The sequence below is a fragment of the Episyrphus balteatus genome, chromosome 4 (genome assembly GCF_945859705.1).
Source record: "Episyrphus balteatus chromosome 4, idEpiBalt1.1, whole genome shotgun sequence".
Lineage (NCBI taxonomy): Eukaryota > Metazoa > Arthropoda > Insecta > Diptera > Syrphidae > Episyrphus > Episyrphus balteatus.
The window spans coordinates 24,229,372-24,254,864 of NC_079137.1; the positions used below are offsets into that span (position 1 = coordinate 24,229,372).

At 32.1% G+C, this 25,493-nt stretch overlaps 1 protein-coding gene across 1 annotated transcript; it reads right to left on the minus strand.

Annotated features, from left to right (window-relative positions):
• Positions 1-719: 719 nt before the first annotated feature.
• On the minus strand, positions 720-25,065 carry LOC129919916 (sodium-coupled monocarboxylate transporter 1). The gene is made up of 9 exons (XM_056001026.1): positions 24,455-25,065; positions 7,521-7,680; positions 7,384-7,449; positions 7,191-7,310; positions 6,973-7,127; positions 1,902-2,151; positions 1,425-1,805; positions 1,154-1,359; positions 720-1,092 (listed from the first exon to the last, which is right to left on the minus strand). The coding sequence occupies exons 1-9, from the start codon at positions 24,685-24,687 to the stop codon at positions 789-791; spliced, it is 1,875 nt and encodes a 624-aa protein (XP_055857001.1). The 5' UTR covers positions 24,688-25,065; the 3' UTR covers positions 720-788.
• Between the last annotated feature and the right edge of the window lie 428 nt (positions 25,066-25,493).

Genomic DNA, 25,493 nt, shown 5'->3' on the forward strand with positions numbered 1-25,493 from the left:
GTGACCCGTGAGGGTCCAATTTGTTACTTTTATGGGAACATCATGTCAATTTTTCTCATAAGAAGTTAAAAAAAATGAGGCTTTTAAGTGCAAGACAAATAAGTTTTATATTTATTTTTTTACCTGATGATCAATTTTATGTTTCTAACCCTTAACTCAAAATATAAAATACACTGTACAAGTAAGTAATCAATACCTACATTTTTGAACGTTTAAGCTGAACTGATCTAACTGAAATCTTATTTTTTCAAGTAGATGGTCTTATTTTTCTACGCGTATAACTAGTTTTAGAACTAGAATTAACAATATGGTTGGTTAAATATAGTTTCTTACTTCAATTGGTAGTTATATGAAGCAGTGGCGTCTCGTCATAATTGATATTTAAAAAAAATAAGGTACATAATGTATGTATTTCTTAGCTGTATAATTTTCAAAAATTCCAAACCTATCTAAATATCTCACGCGACGCCACTGATATGAAGTTATTTGAGTCAGTGGAATATCCTCTTTATTGTTAAATATTGGTATTGTTAGGTATTGTTTAAATTGCATTTTAATTGCATTATTACTTGATTTGCCTCTTATTATTTACATACCTACATATATTGGACATTTATTTTTTATAATCAAAAACCGAACCCGAACATAAAAATTAAAAAATTGAACTCACATTCAAAAGTTGTTCTGATGGACAAATTAATAGGAAGGAATAAACCTAATTTGAAGCGCGCATGTTTTTTAAAAGCGCCTAGACGTAAATTTTATTTCAGTCAAAAAATAATTTTGCTTTACATTAGTTTACTTGTATTTTTCGAATGGACATCTCCTTCTACGGGACTAAATTCAAAATTTTCTGTAAATGTGAATTTATCTCCACTTAGAGGTGCTTTTCCAGTCTCTATAACATTTTGATTCTTTCTCGTACATCCGATTAATCGTCTCACAAATGGAGCTAGGAGCTTCGGGTCAACTTCGCTGGGCTTATTTGGACCTAACAGAAAGGAGGTAGCAATCGCAACCATCATAGTTATAACTGCTCCCAGCATTGTATAATACAAATATGAAATATGGTAGATCTTGAAGGACACATCGCTAACAAAATATTCAATACACATTTAGGAAGGTAAAAATCAAACAGAATTTCTTGACTTACATCGGAGGAATGGCTGCTGTTTGCTCAGTAGTTGCGTTAATGGCCAACATACTAAGCGAACTCTGAGCAATAAATGTGTAACTACAGCCGCTTGTTGTTAGTGGTTTTGTTATAAAACTCAATTCTCCGGTGGCAATTGCTGCTTGTGCCTTCGCAACTATCCACGACATAATTGCCAGACCTGTTGTTCCTCCAATTATAGCACCCTAAGAAAAAAAAAATCACTCAAGAATCTTCAGTTTGCATGCACACAAAATATTTCAAAACTCACCCTTCCTTCAACCCATGGAATCAAAACTGCCATCGTGAATATACCCAGTAGAGGACCATTGGAAACTGCTGCCAAACTCATTGACAATTGAAGTACTGTTCCAAGTTTCTCTACCACAAAAACAAGAGCAACGCATAGGGCACCAAAAACGACAACAACACCACGCATAATGAAAGCTGTTTGACGTTCCGTTAGTGGTTTTTTACAAAAGGACTTGAAAAAGTCCTCAAGGACAACGGCAGACATTGAATTTAGCCCGGTAGACAGGGAACTCAGTGCCGCACTGAATACTCCTGCCACAAATAGTCCAGGAAGTCCAGGAAAATCTCCAAGTGTTTCCATCACCAATAAGGGCAGAAGTTGGTCTTTTCGGGTTGCTAGCTGAGTTGTGGTATGGGGGTAATTCACATAAAATAAGGAATGTTAAAAAAAGATTAAAGGGATGTTCTTGCTTTATTTAGGAAAAGAAGGGTTTACCTTTGTTGTCAAGGGGTCACAATCACTGTACGTCGCATAGATGAGCAGTCCACTATAGCAACAAATAGCCAGCAGGAGGAACACACCCAATACGAAGACCCATAATGCTTGACGAGCTGTTCGTAGAGTTGGCAGGGATAAGTACCTTTGAATCATGTTTTGATTTACCGCATTTGACTTCAGCCAGTGTGGGAACCCTCCAAGTAGAAGTGAGTACACTGTGTGGCGTTCTCGAAGGTCAAACCTCCAGCTACAAAGAAGGCAGTTTAGGTCATATATGAATAGCGTTAAAATTTGGTTTAGAACTTCTACCACCATTAAAATTTGGCGTTTTGTTTGAAATGGGATCAAATATAGCCATTTGCTGTGTGAATTGCGTTATAAAGGATTTTTTTAACCAATTTTTCTGCGAAGATTTAAAAAAAATTCTCTTATGGTTTAAAATAATTTCCTCACCAAAGTATAATCTTCTTTTTCCAGGTAAAATAATTTCTCTTACAAAAACCAAAAAGTCTCTAAAAATTAAGTGATAAAATTTGAGTTTTTGATACAACAGTTAAGAAAAATTTTCAAACGAAAATTCCCCTTTTGGAAAACTGGTTTCTCAGTATGGTAACACTGATTTTTTACAGCTGATATGTCATCATTTTCAAAAGAAAAAAAAAAGGAATAACTGCGTATTTCAATTTTGAATACGATCAATTTGAAGATTTTTTTATCAGGGTACTTCATACTTAAAATCTTAACCCATTTTAAAGAAAATATATGTTGAGTTTAGAAACAAATTTTCTCTGTAAACCAACAAACAAAAAACTTTTATTTATTCTTAGCAATCGTTTGTTGTTGTTTCCCGTGCAAAATTTTACTGAGCTTAGTATTGCGTTACGAATAAAACACGGCTAATATAAGCAAAATGTTTACACTGAGGGAAAAAACCAACTTAAAATCAACGAAAACCTCGTCGATTCCTCTATTTTTCGGAATGATTTTGCGTTGAAGACGAAAATTTTAAAATCAAACTAAAGTAGTTTAAAGTGGTTTGCCGATTGCCGTTATAAAACATCTGCAACGAGAAGAGCACAAGAATAAGAGAATGATTATCGAAACATTACTGAAAATACAATGAACCGACGAACTGATATGGAGGATGTCAGCCCACAATACAAGCACCTGTTAGAGGGGAAGGGAACTAAAAACTATGTATGATCAGTTGTATTTGTTTTAATTTTTATATTTTCTATAAAAATAAATTTTACTTTGTTAAGTGGAGACCGGTTATATGCAGCTCATTTAATAGCTTTTGATTTTGTTTTGTTTATATTTAGTCAGTATAAATGTAACAAGTGTAAGTTTACTATTGTTTTTGATGTTTGTAACAAATTTGTAACCAATTTATTATTGTTAATAAAGATTCCCTTGCCATCACTTGATGATGTTCATAGACATGTACGAAACGTCGCGACAAAAATATGTTTGTTCTGATTGACAAAAGGTCATCACCATCAACCAACGTTATAAAACATCTTTAAATCAAAGTTGAATAAATCAAAGTTGTTTCAACTGTGAAAAAAAGCATCAATATTATTAAAAAAAAAAAGCAAAAATTAGCAGCCACTGAGGATCGAACCTAGAAATCTTGGGTCACTAGGGACTAGGCGAATGCTTTACCAACGTGCTGTCCCACTTTTGGAAGTAAGGGTGATAATATGCAACAAAAGCTGAAGTCCGACAGAAATAAAAAAAAATTCTTATTTCTTTCAATTTTAATTTAAAGATGTTTCATGTTAGTTTTTTCAACATTAAATAAACGTTGAACATATTAAATTTTACGTTGCGTTTTAGTCTTTAGTCTTCAGTGTACATTATATTTGACATGTGTACATATCTCCATCTCTCAACTATTAATAGCTCTGTTCCTTTGGGAGGTGGTAAAGTACTACTAGTAGTTGTAGTTTACTAGCGATTTTCAATGGAACGCACTTTCAACGAGTTCTATACAAATTGTATCTACTCGGGAAAAAGAGCATGAGTAGATTAACCAACACATCTACTAGTAGTAAACTACCACCTCCAATGGAACAGGGCTAAAATGAGTTGATGTTCATTGAGGTTTTTCTGTTCTAAACTGTTCTAGTTTGCAGTTCATTGACGCTGTCTAGAACAGTTTAGAAAAAGATTTTCTGTTCTTGGTTTTGAGTAAGAAAAGTTTAGAACAGATTATAAAAAATTAAAAAAAAAAAAATTAAATTATCCCACGCCTCTTTCCCCCCAGGTACCGCACGCGCTGGGGTCCATTTACACCAAGTATGATGGCACTTGCGGTGACTAGTCATATCGGCATTTAAATTAAATGTAAAAAGTAAATATCTTTATAGGAGAATGTGAAAGCATTCCACTATATAGAAAAAAATAAAAATTAAGTAGGTAGGTATTAAATAAAGAAAAATATTTAAAAAATTAAAGAAAGTGTAGAAAAAAAAACAAAAATTAAATGAAAAAGCATGCTTAAGCACTTGTTAAATCAGTAAAAAAAAAGTCCAGTTTCAGTTTCTCTTTTACTATTTACTAATATTAAGGTCCAAGAGAGCTATAAAATACCATATAGGAGGTTTTTTTGTGTGATCTTGCTGTTAGTACAATAAAAAATATTACAATTTTTATTAACATTCCTTAACATTCTCGTAATAGGTTCATTTTTGCCATAATCAGTTCTATGAAGAGCTTGATGAAATTGCGGGGTCGTTCTGAGAGAGTAGGAACTTACTTTAAAACTAATTTGCTCAAGGAGGGTGGAGTTTTCAATTACATTAGACAAAATTTGGTGTATGAAAATAACATCGGCAACTTCGCGACGTTTTTCTAGAGATTGTAAATTAATGAGTCGCAACCGTTCTTGATATGGGGGCAGGTTGAAATTGTCAACAAACGGGAGACCTCTTAAGCAAATCGAAGGAATCTGCGCTGTATTAATTCAATTCTTTTTATGTATGGACTTGGTAATACGGAGACCAGACTTGGCTAGCATACATATTCAAGTAAGGGCCTAACAAAAGTGGTATAAAGTGATTTCGTAACGTAAGGGTCAGAAAACTCTTTATACCAGCACTTGACGAAACCTAAAGCAGAATTAGCCCTGGATACTATATTGTCAAGTTAAAAATTCAAGTGCTTCAAAGAAGTACGAAATTAAAAGAACAACGATTTTGTCTCGAATCAAAAAAACGAAAACAAAATATAATCTTTTAATCATTCAGTAAATAAATTTTATAACACTCAATATAAGAATATATTTCTGCATAAATACTTAATTCGTTTCGTTTCTTCAGTGCTAAAAATTTTTCAAATCAAAGGTCACGAAGTAAGGAATAATTGAATATATTTCTGCATTATTGAGCTTTTCTCTTGATGGGGAGGATTTGACAATTTCCCTTTTTTTGTTTTTTGTGTTATAATTTTTCAAAACCAAGTTGTAACTTTAAGAATTTCCTTCAAAAGTAAGGCAAAAAGATATAAAGTTAAAATACAAACAAAAAGATATAAATATTTCATTTTGCTAAATAACTAAAATTCATTAACTGTTTGGGTATCGAAACCTCCCCTCCTACCCTACCCAACTAACAATTTCTCTTTTGAATTTTGAAACCCAAGTGCTATGGCTATCTAAAAACTTTATATAGCACCTAAAGTGCAAAATTAGAGCTCATTTAATTCTGCTTAAGAAATTCTCCGGAGTTCTTTACAGAATCTAAACATAATATAATGAAGTTTTTTTTTTCCCTATTGGAATCCGGGCAGAAGTCTTAAAAAGCTTCTAACCCAACTTACGTTTTGACCTCTATAAAGTTGATCCTACTAATGCTTACAATTGTACATAGTTTCTGAAAGGCCTTATAAGAATGATCAATATTGTCGGCTCTTGATACGGAAAAATTGACTTATTTTGGAAAAAAATTATTAACCCTCTGTAGGCACACCTCTTTTTTGTGACGTGATAGGCACACGGGTGCGAATTTGGTTCATACTTTTTCATGTCGCTACAACTTTTTTCGGTCTAAATATTTTATAGTGAATCTACTATGAAATTGATGTAGAATCTTCCGAGGAATTCGAATATTATTTTCACAATTCCGAAAAAAATATTTTCACCCTAATAAAGATACTTTTTTGTGACCACTTTTTTTGAAAAATCGTAAATTTTTATTTTTGTCCTGCCAAATTCGCACCCGTGTGCCGACAGAGAGTTAAAAATCAACGGTTACCTACTTACAATAACGTGCTATACCTTTTTGTAAGGCCAAAACCCTAGTCTTTTACAAAAAAATTAAACATAGCTATTTCATGGCATAGTTTTTGAAAAATTAATTTTTAAAATCAAAATTTTGAAAAAAAAATTCAGACTAATTTTTTTCAAAATTTCATGTAATAAAGTATTAATTTAGTTTTTTAAATTCGATGATCTTATTTATTTTTAAACAAAAACTGAAAAACGGATTCAAAAATATCTTGTCAATTTTGAGAAATTAACAGAAAAACAAAACTACTTTTTTCTAAAAAAACCTCTTTATTTTCTGTTTTTACGTGGCTGGACTTGTTAATTGTTGATAAATTAATTTACGAAACATTAAGCATTCGTCAATTATTTTTTAAACATTCAGACTTAAATAAGGATACAATAAAGTGATATTTTATTGGATTAACCCTGAATTGATCAACTTTTTTCATTGATAGCAACTGAAAACTTACCTGAGAGTTTTTCTTACTATGTCTGGGATGCTCGCCGCCCATGGATTCTAGCTGTTTTCATGTCATTGACATACATTAAGAAGCTGAGTGAACATTTGAACCATTAAAAAATTCTTTTCTACATGATCTCCCATGGGGCCCTGGCATCCATCGGGAGCCCCGGGGCACCGCCCCGCTTGACCCAATGGTATGTACGCCCCTGATCTATGAAATCTATAAAAGCTCTAAGAAATATTTTCGTACAGAAACTTGAAATGCCAATAGACAGTTGGCCAATAACGGTGGAGATAATACATGATCATATAAAGTCTTAAAACTAAAATCTTACTTCGGAGATTCTATGCGCCCGCTAGTCCAAGCTCTTTCCAAAACCGTTCTCGGGCCTCCAATGTCAATTGTACCTTTAACAATTATCAGAATCATTGCCCCAAACATTAGAATGGCCTGCACGACATCGGTCCAAACAACTGCTTGTAACCCACCCTTAAAAAATTGTTATTTTTTTTTTATTAATAGGTACCTACATATTTAAAATAGAAATATTACCACACATGTGTAGAAAATGCATACTAGACCAACGAGGGGCGTCACCCAGTGAATGTTAATTCCTGTTGCTTGATTGAAAGCCAACGCCGGCACGTAGATTACTATTGGAAGCCACATCAACTACGATAAAAAGAACTAAGAATCTATAAATTCAACTCACAGAGAACTGTGTCATTTTTCAATTGTTTCTTACCGATCCAACCGTAAAGAGAACAGAACCGAAAAGCCTCACTCTCTGGTCAAAACGAGTCTCAAGATACTTGAGAGAAACAAGTCCAATAATAGGTATAAGTTTTATATGTAATTTAAAAATATAATAAAAATCCATACCTGATACGTTGAAATAAGTTTCAAGTCATGAAAAACAGGAAGAAAAACATAGTACATTGCAACCCCCATTAGGAGAAGAGCTCCGACCACATAAATGTATTGAATTCCATACAAGTAAATTTCCGTCGGTGTTCCCAGCAAGGTAATTCCCGAAATAAAGCTGTCGATTAAAAATTAAAATGTTAATAAATTGTACGTTGAAAAATGGAATGTTATTTTGTGCAGCTGAGATTCTAACAAAGTTTTTTTTATTTGAATATCAATGGGTGATATGCATAAAAAGGTAGTAGGTACTTACTTAAAATAATAGGTGAAAGTAAATACTAAAAATTTTAGTGAAAGGTAAAATTTATAATAGGTAGGTAGGTACTTACTTCATTTCGAATGCAAAAAAAAAATGGGAGCGTTTTTCGAAAATCCCGAAAAAAAAGTTTCAAAATCCCGTCTACTAAAATACAGATTTTTTAAATCCCGCATTTTAAAATCCCGTCAAATTCCGTCAAATCCCGAAAATCCCGTTTTTCACAAAATACATGCTTAATCCATAAATAAAGAAATCATAAGAAATAGACAAAAAATTATTAAAACTAAAGCACACAGAATATGTACCTACAACACATTATGAAAACGGTATTTCTTTTATAAAAAAAAAACATAAAAATGATTAAAACCTTAAATTGAGTTCACAGGTAAAAGAAATTTTATTTAATTAAATATCAAAACTGTTGAAATGCATCCAAATATAAGTTGAAATATAATTAAATGAAATTTATTTTGATTGTGTAGTGTGTAGGTACTTAATTTAAGGTGTTGTAATCATTTTAAGTTATTATAAATCTATGAAATTATCACGATTTGATTGTTCTTCTGAAACTTTAAAGTAAACTAGCCGACCCCGCACTCAAAATTCGAGTGCCAATTGTAACTTTTATTTATGCTCAAATAAGCACACTATATAAATCACTTTATTAACTACTAAGAATATGCAACACTTAATTTTATTCGAAATTCGAGAATGTCTTCGAAGGTTCTCGTCTTTGCTTTTAGAAGTTTCCACTTCCAGAAGGGAGAGGGCGTGGTTCAGCACATTTGTTTTTGTTTTTTTCCTCAACTTTAATTTATTGTTTTTATCTACTTCGGTAAAAAAAAATAAACAAAGTATACATTCTGCACATCTAGATAAAATTTCCTATCGTTCGGTATATAATTTATGCCCCTTCGGTTTTTGTGGGCCGCGTATTTTGTACCACAAAATAAGTGTTTGCCGTTTTATTATATGATGATGATGATATTAGTTTGTGAATTGATTTCTTTTTAATATTTCATTGTTGACTTTTTCATATTTTTTTTTATGTTATATATTTTTGTTAAAGGTTATAATTAGCTAAATGCGTTTTGAAAAATCTCTAATTTTTAATTTGTTTTAATTTTTCACTATCCCGATATTGCAATCAAAACTAGTTGTTTTATTTTAAAAACTCGCGCGATTTTTTAAAATAAAACAACTAGTTTTGATTGCAAAATCGGGATAGTAAAAAACGGGATTATAAAAATCGGGATTATAAGAAACGGGATTATAAAAAGCGGGATTATGAAAAACGAGATTTTAAAAGCGGGGTATTAAAAAACGGGAATATAAAAAGCGGGATATCGAACCCAACCAAAAAAAAAAAAAAAATACCTGCTAGGAAAATACTTTAAGTAGATACTAAATTCAACCAAGTAAATACTAGATTCCACCCAAAAATTATAGTAAATACTTTGATTTAGATTATTCGTATTCGTTCCGCGTTTAAGCCTAGTCCAGGGGGTCTATTACGTAATACGAAACGAGCGGCAAGGCAACGATACTGAAGTAAACGATAGTCACGACAAAAGTCGTTTGGCCAAACTAAACCGAAAAGAATATTTTTTTGAGGCTCACATGAGTTCTATCAGCAAACGCAATAATATTATGACAGCTAAACGAAAACGAAAATTAAACAATAGGTAAATGGTAGTCGTAAAGATAAAGGAGTATCGTTGAAGTAAAACGATTATCGTAATACGTAGTCCATAGCCGTATTTAGGGGGGGGGGTTTGGGTGTTTAACCCCCCCCCCCCCCCCGAATTTTTTTCAGAAAATCAAAAGATACCTATATTATAAACATATACAAGTCTAATATGTGCAGCACTAAATGATTTGTTTTTGTATTTTAGTGATTTGATTACCTATATGAAAATCTCCCTTAAAATCACTACCAATTTTGCATAGTTGCAGAAGCTGTCGATGAAGTTTGTATAAAGGAAAACAAAACTTGTTTGGTCCATTACAAAGAGTTTTTATCTCTTTGACCATTTCCTTAAGCACTATGTTAACACCTTAAAATGCTCTTTTAAGAACCCTTTAAATACCACAAGTACTTATGCAGGGTTTTTGGTGCCGAGACTAAACTATGCTTTTTCAAAGGGTTTCGGTGGCCGAACTCGAATCCAAAGACGGACTTATTCGATCACATCTCGTTTTTGAAATATTACCCTTAAATCTATTTAAATCTTTCAGACATCTTTTCTACTGTCCGAGATACCTTCAGTTGCTTATTACCCACTTTTGTTCTATGTTAACCTTAAATCCAGTATGTAAGCTAAAATAAAAGGATCGATTTATTCAGAGACTGTAGTACCTACCAACGCTAGGAAATAACCTCGAAAACTGGTAAAAAGCGGGATTTTCGATTTTCTAACGGGAATATCTCAAAAACGCGATGTGATAGAATTTTTCTGAGTTCGGATTCGAGCTCAGCTTGGTTTCTGTAACAAAAACCTTGTTGGCCATACTCAAAATAAAAAAAATGCGATTATATATAATAAACTTGTTTTTATTTCTAAAAATTCTAAGAGTAACGGGACATTTTGTTCTTCTCAATATTCTTGTTTTTTGATCCCCTTTAACAAAAAAATAGTAGGGTGTGGCTGCAATACTCGGTTTTATATAAATAGCATTTTTATATGGTGCGATTATACTTTTGCAAAGCACTGTATTTACAACATTTCGTTATTCTTTTGTTTTAAATTATAAAACTAAACAATTTCAGTTTATTGTTAAATTTCAAAGTGAAGTATAACACTGGTCAACAAAATTAAACTTTTTTTTTGTTACAGAGACCAGGGTATACTCTTCTATAGGTTTTTTGTGTGCTGAGCTCGAAACCGAAGTCAGAAAAATTCGATCACATCACGTTTTTGAGATATTCCCGTTAGAAAATCGAAAATGCCGCTTTTTACCAGTTTTCAGGGTTATTTTTTAGCGTTTACTTATTTTTTTTTTTAAATTGAATTTGTAACAGTTTCTAAAAGAATTAAGTTTTGTCTCTCTAAATCCGTTTAAATCTTTTAAATATCTATTTTCTTCCTCGAGAAATCATAACTTGAAATCAAAGTGTTTGGGGCATTTCATATTTATTTGCTTTTAATAGCAAATATCGAAAAGTTCTGTACCAATCGCTTTCAAATTTTGACACAATTCTTTAAGAAACTGTTACAAATTTAATTTAAAAAAAATAAGTAAACGCTAAAAACTAACTTTGAAAACTGGTAAAAATCGGCATTTTCGATTTTCTAACGGGAATATCTCCAAAACGTGATGTGATAGAATTTTTCTGACTTCGGATTCGAGCTCAGCCTATAGAAAAGTATACCCTGGTTTCTGTAACAAAAACCTTGGTGACCAGTGTAATTAGCTCATGTCAAACAACTTGGATTATTTAAAATTTTGGTTTTTAAGTATTGCTAATTTCATTTAGAACTCAATAGATAGAATGTACCTGTCAGTTTTCTGCTACAAAATTTCAGTGCAAGAAAAAATCCATTTTTCAATGTTTTATATTTCTCAGATTCTAAAAAATGTGCGGAAGAATGAAGAGACTTCCATAAAAGAAATGCTACACCTCATTCTTCAAAGAATTGATAAACAGGATTTGAATATCAAACAGTTAAGCGAAAAAGTCGCTATTAAAAAACAATGATGGACAGAACACTTAAAATCGCTACATGGAATGCAAACGGTCTTTTACAACACTTATCCGAATTAAAAATCTTTTTAGATCTAGAACATATAGATATTTGCCTGGTGTCCGAAACTCACTTCTCCAATGGGCAAAGTCTAGATAATGTAATAGAAAACTATTCATGTTACCACGCTCCACATCCAGCTGACAAGGCAAGAGGTGGATCGGCGATTCTTATAAAAGAAAGCTTAAAACATTATGAAGAAACCAAGCTTACTAATGAAAATATGCAAGTAACAACTATTAGTATTGGTATGAAAAAGAAAGAGTTTAAGATAGCAGCTATATACTGCCCACCAAGGCGCTCCCCGACAGAAGATGACTATACAGATCTATTAAATCTTCTTGGGCATAACTTTCTTGTTGGTGGAGACTTCAATGCGAAACACACCCATTGGGGTTCAAGACTTATATCAACAAAAGGCAAAAGACTTTTCCAAGCAGGCCGTAAATACAATTGCGAGTTCTATTCCTCCAGGTCGTCTACTTACTGGCCTTCCGATACTAACAAAATACCAGATCTTATTGACTTTTTCGTAGCTAAATTAATCAAACGAAATCACATTAGTGTCGAAGGTAATTATGACTTGTCATCAGATCATACTCTAGTGATTCTAACACTAAGTGAATCGGAAGTAATAGAAAAAAGTAATCCAAAGCTTGTAAATAAGAAAACAAACTGGAGTGATTTTAGAGAAAGGCTTTTAAGTTTTATAAATTTAAGATCTCCCATGGATACAATCGAGCAAATTGACCATGAAGTGGAACAATTTATTGCTGATGTGCAACAGGCAGCTGAAGAAAGTACTCCAACATTTTCTAATAGAAGACAAAATGAAATAAAATATCCTTTAGAGATAAGAGAGTTGATAATAGAGAAAAGAAGAGCTCGAAGAAAATGGCAAAATACTAGATTTCCAGATGATAAAATAACGTTTAACCGTATAAGCAACAATCTTAAAAAACAAATTTATAAATTCAAAAATGATTCACTCAGTACATTCCTAAAGAATTTAACGACTGATGCTTCAACCGATTTTTCGCTATGGAAAGCAGCCAAGCGCCTGAAAAGACCGCAGTTACTAAACTCTCCCTTGAAATCTCAAGATGGGAAATGGATCGGTAACCCAAAAGAAAAAGCTAACCTTTTCGCGGAGCATCTTGCGAATGTTTTTAAGCCATACCCAATAAACGCGGCTGAAAATAGCTTACAGTTAGTTGATAAGATAGATGAAAGTGAAATACCAATAATTGTAAGATTAAAAGAAATAAAAAGTATGTGTTTACATCAACTATCAAATAAAAAATCACCAGGTTACGATCTAATTACTGCGCAGGTTATGAAAGAAATGCCTTTGAAATCCTTCATAAAACTCCAATATATAATAAATGCATGCCTTAAGCAACGGTATGTCCCACACCATTGGAAAATTGCTGAAGTTATTGTCATACCCAAGCAAGGTAAGCCACCTACAGAAGTGACGTCTTACAGACCAATATCGCTTATACCAATTATGGCAAAAGTTTTTGAAAAACTGCTTCTGAAGAGACTTAGCAAAATTATAGAAGAAAGAAGGTTAATCCCAAATCATCAGTTTGGCTTTAGAAATAAACATTCCACGATAGACCAAGTTCATAGAATAACGGATGTAATAGAAAAAGCATTAGAAGAAAAACAAGTATGTTCAGCTATTTTCTTAGATGTTGCTCAAGCCTTTGACAAGGTTTGGCATGAGGGACTTGAGTACGAACTGCAAAGGGATCTTCCCAGACAGTACTATGAAATATTAAAATCGTACATCTCAGACCGATTGTTTAGAGTAAGGTACGGTCAAGAATATTCGGAATTGAAGAAAATAGAAGCCGGTGTACCACAAGGAAGTGTCCTAGGTCCTACCCTGTATTTACTATACACAAGGGATATCCCAGTTGGGAATCACACCATAATGGCTACTTTTGCAGATGATACCGCAATTTTGGTACCCGACAAATGTGTCTCTAGGGGAGCAGTAAAGCTGCAATATGCCGTCGACACAGTCAGAGATTGGACCGAAAAATGGCGTATCAAACTCAATGAAACAAAATCTTCACATATAAACTTCACAAATAAAAAGATAAACAATATTCCAATATTCATTAATAATCAAGCTGTACCTTACGCCAATACGGCCAAATACCTTGGAATGACTTTGGATGCAAAGCTAAAGTGGAAAGAGCACATCAAAAAGAAAAGAGAAGAACTAAACTTGAAATATAGAAAAATGTACTGGTTCCTTGGTAACAACTCTGATTTATCAACCCAAAACAAAATAATGCTGTATAATCAAGTACTAAAGCCTGTTTGGACCTATGGTATCCAATTATGGGGCTGTACAAAGAAAACAAATACCGAAATCATCCAAAAATTCCAAAACAAAGTCCTTCGTGGAATAGTTAATGCACCTTGGTACATAAGAAATAGCGATCTACATCGTGACCTACAAATAGAAACGGTTACAGAAGTTGTTAAAAAATACGCTGTATCGCATAATCAGAGACTGCAAAGTCATACCAATTCTGAAATGGTGTCCGTCTTGAATACAAGAAACCATGTTCGGAGATTAAGAAGAACCAAGCCTCATGAGCTTATGGTCTAAAAATACATGGGAAAGTATTAAAAGTTTAAACTTCCCCCAAAGTGATTTTACAAAGTTAAGAAAGAAAAATCTGATGTCGATCTCTCAAGATTGGTCCTGATAAAGAGGTGGTTTTAGTGGTTAAGAGTCCCACACTACTTGGTGTCGAATACTGCCAAGTGTCTTTTGAAGATTTCCTCCCGTCAAAAAAAAAAAAAAAAAAAAAAAAAAATGTTTTATATATTAAATTGTACGAAATAATTTTTTTTATAAAGCCTTAGAATGGTTAAAATTTGTTTCTTAAAAAAAATGTTCTTGCTCGCTAACGCTCGCAATTTATATCAACCAACTTATCACTCTTTGTACCTACAAAACTAGAGATGCCGCTGAATATTCGGCCATTTTTAAATTCGTTTACCGTAAGCAGGGCTTTTTTAAACTTTTAACTACGAATTCCTCTCCTAAAAAATACTTAAAAAGGATATTGGCAAATTTTTCGCTTCTACACAGTTCAAATGACTATTTGATTTAGCGGGATTTAGAATCGACTGCAGTTACATATAGTTGATACAAAGTATTGTGATTTCTAAAAAAAAAATTTGTTTGGTCTGAGCTACCCGAATTATAGTTAAAAAATACTCAAAAAACCACTTCTATCACATTTTATACAATTTAAAATATATTGGCATAACAAATTTTTCAAGAGTTTATTCTGTTAAGAGAGCCATTACTCACTTAAATGACTCTGATTCTTCTTAGTAAATTCAGGGCGAAGGATTCAGATGATCTGTATTTTTCAATAATAATGTCAATTTAAATCTATTCTGTGACATTCCATGAGCTTTCTGCTTAGATCTTCGTATGAAATGCTAACTGCCATTTTTATAAACATTTAAGCTAAATACCTATGTGTATAACGAAAATTCATTTTTCTGAAGCAAGGTCAGAAAATCAAATGTAATTAATTGAAGTAGATTTATAAAAAAAAATCATGTATGCAATTCACACGTGGTAGAAATGAAACCTTAAAAATTAATTTTTCTTGGAAAAACAAAATGAAAAAAAATCTAACTTTTTTTCCCATCAATTTCAAATCCATTTTTTAAAATGACAACACTTATAATAAATTTTATATCATCTGAAATCTTATTATTGCATTTCTTATATGACGCTTCATGCTTCAATCATATTTCTACGATGCCTACAAAAAAAAGTAAGAATTTTTTGAAGCCAACTATAGTGAAATTTCAAACTGAGATTACAAAACTTCCTACACTGGTGGCTTTGCTGGTCATCGGCAACAGATCTCCACAGGTGTTTTAAGGTATTTTCAAGTTTTTCAATTTAAGATTGTGTAACATGAAGAACACATACCGTTATGTGTCATATATCAAACGAAAGGTAATATTATTAGCATGCGTATTAAAGTTAAATCAATTATGCGCGCTAGATCAAACGATATAAACTGTTTATAAAAAGAACATCTTTTCATCGTTATTTCAGGATTTTGAGTATGAAATTTATTGAAATGTTGTACAATTATAGTTTGTTTTATTATCAAACTACAGTATAAATTTCATTTATCTATCTTTATATCATTTATCTATCTTTATAAAAAGTTATAATCAATTGATTTTTCCTGTCGCTTTTTCGTTTCATCATGTTTCAAATCACTACGATACTAAAGAAGTTTTCACTTCAAAAAGTGTTGCGAATTAATTTGTCTTTTCGGATAAGGATCTCTAGCTTGCAGCCAAAAAAATAAAAATCTGACAAAAAGGAGATTTTCTTCTTTTCAATTTTCTCGAAAACTAGAAGACATAGAAACATATGGTTTTCAGTGTTTGCTAAGGAATCAATTAAGGCAGTTTTCTTCATCATTCAATTTTGTATTCAAATCCCCAGTCTTGACCAAAATAGTATTGGATGTGTTTTTTTTTTATTTTTTTTTTTTTTTCAAAATTTTGACATTGAAATCGATTATTTCAAAAACACTTAACTTAAAGAACTTAATTTAAAAGCTCGAATTAAGCGTATATCTGGCTTTTAAAAAAGTATCATTCATAACTGTAAGTGCTACCATTGATTTTTAATATTTTTTTTTTTTTTGTTATTTTGAGTAATTTTTAAGAAAATCATTTTTGCCACCAAATGAAGTTTTCAATTGCCAATAGAAAACGCAGTGGCACCTGGTGGCACCCAAATTTTGCCTCTATCAAAAGGTAATTTCATAAGAAAAATGTTTTTAATAGTCTCAAACTGAAGGCAAGTGTAGCTAAAATTATACATACAAAAATATGAAAAAATCAAACCATTTTTTTTCTCTTTTCTTTAAATAATTATATAAAATAATAAACATCTTTAAAATTAATAATTTCTTCGGTTTACAATAGACAAATGATGGCATCTTTACGGAAAAATAAAAGTGTATGAGTCGGCTCAAGCAAAAAAAAATTACGCAACTTTAATTTCAGGGTATTTTCACTTCGTTTTTTATACTTTCAACAATTTGTCCCTTTACAAAGCTCTAAAAAGTAAACTACAAGTCCGATTTTAGTAATTCTTTCTGAATTTGATTCAGATTTTATTCTAGAATTTAGAAATACTATTGAAAATGTTCTCCGAGGTACTTAAAATTATTGACTTTTTTCCGCAAAATCCCCAGTGTGCGGCGTTTTAATGAAGATGTGAAATATCGACATTGATATCGTGCCGGCGTTAGAAGTTGTAGAGGTCAAAAGGTCACGAAAATCAGTTTTTCACATATATCTCGTGACATGTTGCTCGGAGGTCAATAGGGGTCTGTAGAAAAACTGTTCGTCATAAAATTATCTACAAATATTGCCTTATACATTTTTCTGTAAAACCAACCGTTTTCGGAATAGAGCTATTTCAAATGTAGGCTTAATACATGATACGTAATAATAGGTTTGTTTGACTTAAGAGTGAATAATTTTGTATTTGAATACTGGAAAATACAAGTTTAATCTCTTTTGTTTTTATCAATACGTTTTTATAAGTTTCACATGTAATCGATATTCAAACTAACTTACTAACTAACTAACTTACTTACCTACTAACTAACCATGTAATAAAATCTTAGCAGTAATCTTTGACCCTTAAGTCAGGTCAGGCCTTTATCCTGAGACGTTTTGGTCTCAGGGTAAAGGCATTTGAGGATCAAAACACCCCAAATCAATCTTAGACTACTTCTAAGAGTCATATCGAAACTTTGAAAATATATAGGTATGTAGTTTGAATGACGACGTTACAATATAGTCTCTTTCTCAGCGCTCTACTCCGAAAACGGTTGATGTTACAGAAAAATGCATAAGGCAATATTTGTAGATAATTGTATGACGAACAATTTTTCTATAGACCTCTATTGAACTCCGAGCAACATTTCGCGAGATATATGCGACCTTTCGTGACCTTTTGACCTCTATAACTACTAACGCCGGCGCGATTTCATAGTCGATTTTTCACATCTTCATTACAACGCCGCACACTGGGGCCTACTATATGGGAGGGATACCCAAAAGTCCATTTCTCAAATTATAACTCTTACGTTTGTTTTTTTTTTATTTCATGAGTATATGTTCTTCCCTATCTATTTCTAAGATTTATATCATCAATTAAGCACAACAGCTGAAAAAGTGAAGCATCAAAGTGCAAAGTTTGATACCATTGATTTCATCCAGTTTTAGTGGTTAATCATGGATATAATTTTTTTCTTCGTATTAAGTGAAAATAAAAATAACTAAAAATTATCAGGTTAGTAGAGTTCACTGAAGTGTTTGTTAGTTAAAATTATGCTTTATAAAATATCAGAGATATTTGAGGCTAAAGTCGGAGGTCTTTTTTCGAGAAATTATCGATTTTCTTGGAAATGCGCAGGAGGCTTTTACTTTTGAGTTCAGTTTTATGTTAAGGGTACCCCTATGCATTATAAACAGGCAATAGTTTTAAAAGAACCTTGCGCAATTCCAAGAAAATCGATAATTTCTCGAAAAAAAACCTCCGACTTTAGCCTCAAATATCTCTGATATTTTATAAAGCATAATTTTAACAAACACTTCAGTGAACTCTACTAACCTTGGCCCATAGCTGATAAATTTTAGTTATTTTTATTTTCACTTAATACGAAGAAAAAAATTATATCCATGATTAACCACTAAACCTGGATGAAATCAATGGTATCAAACTTTGCACTTTGATGCTTCACTTTTTCAGCTGTTGTGCTTAATTGATGATATAAAACTTAGAAATAGATAGGGAAGAACATATACTCATGAAATAAAACAAAAAAAAACGTAAAAGTTATAATTTGAGAAATGGACTTTTGGGTATCCCTCCCATATAGTAGGCCCCAGTGTGCGCCGTAACGAAGGTCTATACCAAAATCGAGCCCAGTAGGAATTTTTCCGCAAAAACGCAAAAATGGGTAAAAATGCCTAAAATTACTGGGCTATTAGCCCTGTTCCATTGGGAGGTGGCAAAACATCTACTAGTAGTAAACTACCACCTCCAATGGAACAGGGCTATTATTGCGTATGCTGGTAGAATGGATGTGAACCTCAAAAAAATATTTTTTCCGGTTTAGCGTTTTACATAATCGCTCTTTGTCGTGACTATCGTTTACTTCATTATCGTTAACTTGCCGCTCTTTTCGTATTACGTAAAAGACCCCCAGCGGGCCACAACAAACGATAGTCACGACAAAGAGCGACTACATAAAATGATTATGCATAACAGAAATTGTACCAGATCAAATAGGAAAAAAAATTCATTTTTCAAGCGCACTTCTATTTGTGCCTGTCAAAATTGGCTAAATAAACAAAACAAAAAAATGTAAATTAAATTTCTAATCTTTGGTAAAAATATATGTTTTCAGATAGTATATTTGTATTCGATTATCCGTTATTCGATTAACCGGGACACTCTATTATCCGTGATGAAAATATTCTAAATTCTTTCTCGACAATAAGGATTTTTTTTTTTATTAAACTCTATTATCCGTAGTAAACTATCCGTAACATGAGAACAGGACAGAAAAAGTTCCTTAACTTTTCCAAACTAACGGAATTTCGTATATCTATTTGCATCTAACAGACAGTTATCTAACAGATACTTTCCATTTTGTGTTTTGTTTTGTATCTTATCTTATCTAATACAAAGCATAGTGTACGGTTAAAGTTGGAAGACCGTAACGTAAGTGAAGCATCTTGGTAATGGCTTTTTCTTTGTTAAGGGCAAATAAAAGATCACGTAAGGTTTTATCAATAGAAGAAAAATGGATTTGATAGATAAATGAACTTTGTAAAAGTAATGTGCCCGTGAAAATTTAACTAAACATTGGCCCAGGCCCGAAGCCAGAGTTGAATTTAAGGTAGGGCAACGGTCTTCTCAGGTAGGGCATTGGTAATCGTTTAAATTTTTTTTTTCTCAGTCATGTTTCTTAAATGGCCTAAATATCTTATTCTACACCCAAGTCAATTGAAAATCGTAAAAAATTGGGGGTATTCACGACCCGATGCAACAAAAAAGTGTTAAATTGCTAAATTTTATTTTTCTACTACTACAACTACAAATAAGACAAATTTGCATAATTGTATATTTTATATATACCAAAAGTACATAAGTCACACAGCGTAATCTTTGGCAAGTAGTAAAATCTAATTTATTTTATTGTTTTTTTTTTTTTTTTTTTCTTGAAACCCCAATTGAGCACAATATACAACCAAATTTTATTTTTTATTATTATTATTAATCTTTATTTTTTCAAAGAAAAGATACAAACTTATAATTAAATAAAAGATATACAAGCATGGCTTATAAGCCGTCTGCCGGTTATTTCAAAGTTATTTCAATTTGAGAGAGAATTATTATTTTTATAAAGCAAATTTAAAAAAAAAAGAAGTACAAAATAATTAATATTTATAATTAGATAAAAATAAATGAAAATAAATACATGCCAGAATGATATGCTACAATTCATGAATTTTAAAATTCAAATTAAAGAAAAAATACAAAATGGTTGTTAAACAATATTTCAATATTTTTTTTTTTTTTTTTTTTAATAAATCCGGGCTTTTAGTTATAATTTAATAATGACATTAAAACTTTAAATACATTTTTTATTGAAAAGTGTTATTATAATGGAATAAATCCGGGCTTTTAGTTAAGCTAAAACAAAATTAATGGTAACTACATATTTATCACAGATTGTGAACTTAATTCTTTGAAATATCAAGATTAAAAATTGATGTTTAATGTTAAATATTTATACAAAATACAACCTTAAATATAAAAAAAAAAGAATATAAGACTTGCAACATCCTGTGTAAATCGGGCTTTTAGTTTAGCTAAAACAAAATTATATTAGATTGGTTAGGTTAACGTATGTATTTCTATATGAAAACGCTTCTGAAGAAAACCGGATAAGCAATTTCCAACCACACTCTCCATTAAGAACCGCAAGGCAATCTTCTAATGAAAGGAAACTCTTATTAAAATAAACACGTCGTATTTCCTGTAAAATAGGACACGATGCTATTAGATGAAAAACGGTTTCGGCTTCATTTAGATTACATAATGTGCAATTGGGGTAAATATCATTTCTGTGAGGTCTGTAGTTTAGTTCTAGCATTTCCGTGCGCAGCTTGAATATCAAACTCATCTCGTTAACAGTGAACTCGTTTCGAAAGTAATTTGATGAACCTAAACAAAGATTAAGTTTACTGTATATTGACCTTGATACCGACACCCTCGGTCGATCGAGAAATGACTGAAACATTTGATCATCTACCGCAGAAATACAGTCGTAAAGGGAAGTTCTCCACGAATCTAAGCCGTCCAGATCCAAAGCCAATGTTAAATTGTGTTCCAAAGCCAACTCATACCAATCTTTGAAGGGGGAATACCAACAGTGTAACGCCACTTGAAGAATCCTTTTCTGCAAATTATTGTTTGATCTTTGCATGACTTTGATCATATAGTCTGCATTTGCTTTAAGATTCCTTATGAAAATTGGAGGTAGCCCAGATTCAATGTGAATGGCATAATTCGGTGTATTCGGTGGGAGTCTAAAGATACGTTTGAAAAAATATCTCTGAATCGTTTCCATCTCTTCTGTTTCTTTGTACCCGTAAACTTCATTACCGTAACAAAAACAGCTCTTAATGGTTGCATCGAACACTTTAAATTTTGAGGCCGGATCAATACTTTTGTTTTTGAAAAAGTTTGACCACATGCAGTTGATAGCTGTTTTAGCTGCGGACAATTTGTCTTTTATGTGAACTCGAAAATTCAAATTGTGTGAAATGGTGAAGCCTAAATATTTGAAATCTTGAACTACTTCTACACAGAAAAAAATATGACCCGCTAAAAACTAACAGATTGCCATATTGTTTTACCGTCCATACATTTCATAAGGAAATCTTATTAAAATCAACGATTAATAAGGTTTTTTTAAGGAGATTTCTTATTATTTTTATAGAGAAAATCTTATTAAAATTTGACTGAAAAGTTGATTTTTTTTGGAACTTAGCAGTAGAACAAAAATCGCGATCAATATTTTCATGGCAGGTTGGTTCAGGTGGTAAGGTGGGCGACTAATGATTTGAAGTCTCCAGTTCGATTCCCAGCCTGGTCATGTTTTTTTTTATTTTTTTGCAGATTTTAAAACAATAAGGAAAACCCGATTGTTTTAATAAGGTTTCCTTCTTGGATGAAAACCATAGAGAAATCTTATTGTTTTTGTTCTATTTTATGTGGTCTATTTTTCTCTGTGTATGATAGAACCATTGAGATTCCAAGTGCGATCGTTCCCTGCACCACGGTTCTGGGGACGAAAAATCATAATTTTAGACTTCGAAGTATTGATCTTTAAGTCCCACAGATCACAATATTGTTTCAACTTATTAATTTGAAGTTGAAGTGTCACAGGGTTATCCGTCAAAATCACGAGATCATCCGCATAAAGCAGCACTTTAATAAAAAGATCACCAAAAACAACGCCACCAGGTAAATGATCCTCAACATCGTTAATAAACAGAGAAAAAATTAACGGACTCAAAATACAGCCCTGTGGAACTCCCGTTTCGGACCTAAATTCTTTGGACTTGTTCTTTTATTTTTTTTTTGTAAAAAATCTGCACTTGGCTTTCGGTTCTATTTTCGAGTCTTCTCAAATAATTTTTGACTATAGTAGACTCTTCTCTTGTTGGAATTGTAAGACCCTAAACATCCGTTGAAAATTAGCATTGTTGTGCAAATGCGTTTAATTTGAACATATTTTACAAAGATTAAAAACATTAAACTTTTATTTTGTATTTGAGACTAAACTGAACTTTTCTAAAAGTTTTTTTGTGTCCTGCTCTGCAAAACTAGGCCCCAGGAAATAAGGCTCAAAAAGAAAAAATTAAATAAGGCCCCAAATTGAGGTATTTTTTCATGATGAAATTATGCGTTATTATTATTACGAATAAATCGCGCGATTTTGTCAGCTATTCTGTAACTTACTACCTAATGCTTTTCAATGTAAAATCTAGCTGCAAACCATCAGTGAGTCCACAATAAGCGGTACTTTGACAATTCTGGGTCTAAGCGGAGTTTCACAAGAGTTTTTTGAAAGACAATTCAGTTTAGCATTTTCATGTAAATTATGGAAAATTAAATAAGGCCCCCCAAAATTAGTGTTGAGGTCTTATGTCATTGGGGACTTATTTCATAATGAAATTATGCTTCAAAAACAAAATGAAATAAGGTTCAAAAAATGAAACAATACCCCAAAATTTGTTGTTTTGTGTGTATTTTTTGGGGCCATATTTCATGTAACTTGCTCTATAGGGCAAGTATTGGTTTCGTGTCAAAAAAAAAAATTCGAAGTTTTAATCAAAACTAACATTACGCTAATGGAGAAATCCGAAAAAGTGGTTTTCGTCATGACGTCCGTCGGTCTGTGCGTCGGTGCGTCTGTGCGTCGTCAAAAAAAGCTGTACAAGAAGCTGCAGCCTAAACGGGTGGACCAATTTTCTTGAAATTTGGTACAGATGATTATATCGTAATTTCCAAGGTTGGTTTTATTTTGTTTTTTAATATCTCGCCTAGAACGTATACCTCCCATACAAACTTTTCGAAGTATTGCAGTTTTCTCGAAAACGGCTGTAACGATTTTGATTAAATTTGACACAAGTAATGCTGTACGTATATCTAATATAACTGCGTTTTTAGTTTTTCTCAAAAAATACGGATAGTGGAAATATGACAGTTTCTTTTTTTTTGTATCGCTAATGTCGGCTCTTCCCGTGTATCATTAATGAGTTATTGCAATTTCCTCGAAAACGACTCTTACGATTTCGATTAAATTTGGTGTTCGTTATAGTTTTAATCAGTCTAACAAAACTGCGTTTTTAGTTTTTCACAAAAATTTCGGAGAACGGTATGGCGTTGCCGTTGTCTGCCAAATTTATGTATTTTTTAGTTAATGACGTATATTTCATCAAAGGCTAAGCCAATTTTATTCAAAATTTGCAGACAGATATTTCTTGTCATTTAGAAGTGTATATGTAAAAAAAATCAAAAAAGTTTATGAAAAAAAAATTTTTTATTTAATTTTTTTACTTTTATTTTTTTTTTTTTCAAAATTTAACGAAAATCTTTAATTTCCAATAGTTATTTAAGATATAGATACTTTGAACCACAAGAGCAAGTACGTGCGGCCCCAGTCGTGCATTTTATTTTTATTGCAGTCTTATTTCCTGAGGCCGCTGAACTCGAATCCGAAGTCAAAATATAACTTATAAAGCGGTCACTTTTGGACTTTCGCTTTCGTATTTCTTATGGCAAAGTAAAGATAATTGCATTTAAAAATATTATTTCAAAACATGCATTTGAAATAAGATTCGTCGAGCGTTATTTCAATTTTCTTAAGGAAATAAAGCCACCTTTGAAAATTGGGTATATTTCGTAGGACTATTTATTTCACGTCACCAATGGTCCTTAGGCGCTGCATCAACAATAACATCATTAAAACACATGAAAGGTTATACAAAATAAAATTTTCTTGGTATTCGTTGATCTTAAGTTGATTTTTCTTTCCCTCAAAGTACATACTGATACTTTTGCAGATGCTTTTGCAGAAAGCATCGTTCGTTTGAAGAAAATTAAGTTAGTATATTTTTATATCTTAATTTTTTTTTTTTGTTAGAAAAGTTTTCTTGCGGAAGTACTTCTGAATAAACAAATGACAAACTAATTACTCTCGACCGACCTTGATATTAATGACATTGCTATGGGAAACGTTTTCATATTTCTTCCTCCAACCAAATAGCTATCCTCTGCGTCTTTATTACTATCATTTTTTCTTTTTTTTCGCTCGTGTCGCATTTTCAAAGCGAAATATACGCCAATAAAAACACAGCTCAGAAGCATTATCACGAAAACCATATAGTCGGGCCAACCGAACTTCTGTAACCGAACTTTAACATCGTGCACGTTTGTCATGTTTGACAATTTAAACCAAACTAAATGGTAGGTACTTGTTCTTGTTTACTTGTTTTCAATTTTAGCTCTCAACGATAATGCTTTTAATTTAAAATATTCACGCTCGGCTCCCGTTAAATTACTAAGTTACTAAAGCTGTTATTTTTTCTTATAATTCGCGTTTTCATAAGTACTGACTGGCGATAGTAAGATGCCATCTACATGTGAGACTGATGAAGAGATGCGTCAAGCGTGTATCAAAATTAAAGTTCCATTTGACTAAACACAACTCACAACACACTGTAAATACTTATTCCACCGATTTATAGATAATCTTCAAAATGCACTCATGGATCGCACAACCACTCCGCGACTGACAACGTAGGCGAGTAGCTCTAGACGATGCTAGTTTATAGTTTATATAACAATTTGCCATAAGTACCTATGTAAGTTGTATTGGATAATTGTTATCTTGATCATCTAATAAAAAAAAAGATTTAGCTCCCCCATTTAAATGGTTTAGCCACATACCAGTACCGAGTAGAGGAAGATGAGGCAGTTGCTTCAGGGCTCAGTGATTAAGGGGCTCCTCAAGACCCTAAATCTAAAGAAACCAGTGTTGCCAGAATATTTTAAAGGCAAGAAGCTGATTTTGAAAAACATTGGAGCAAAAAAGAGCCGCTTTTAAAAATTGTCAAATTTGATTTTTTTTTTAATTTTCAAACTTTTGCTTACCAGATTTCAAGTATAATTGTTGTTTTTCATTTTGTTGATATATTCTGGTTTTCTGCTCATTGACGGACGTCAAACGTGGAATTTTGTGGTAA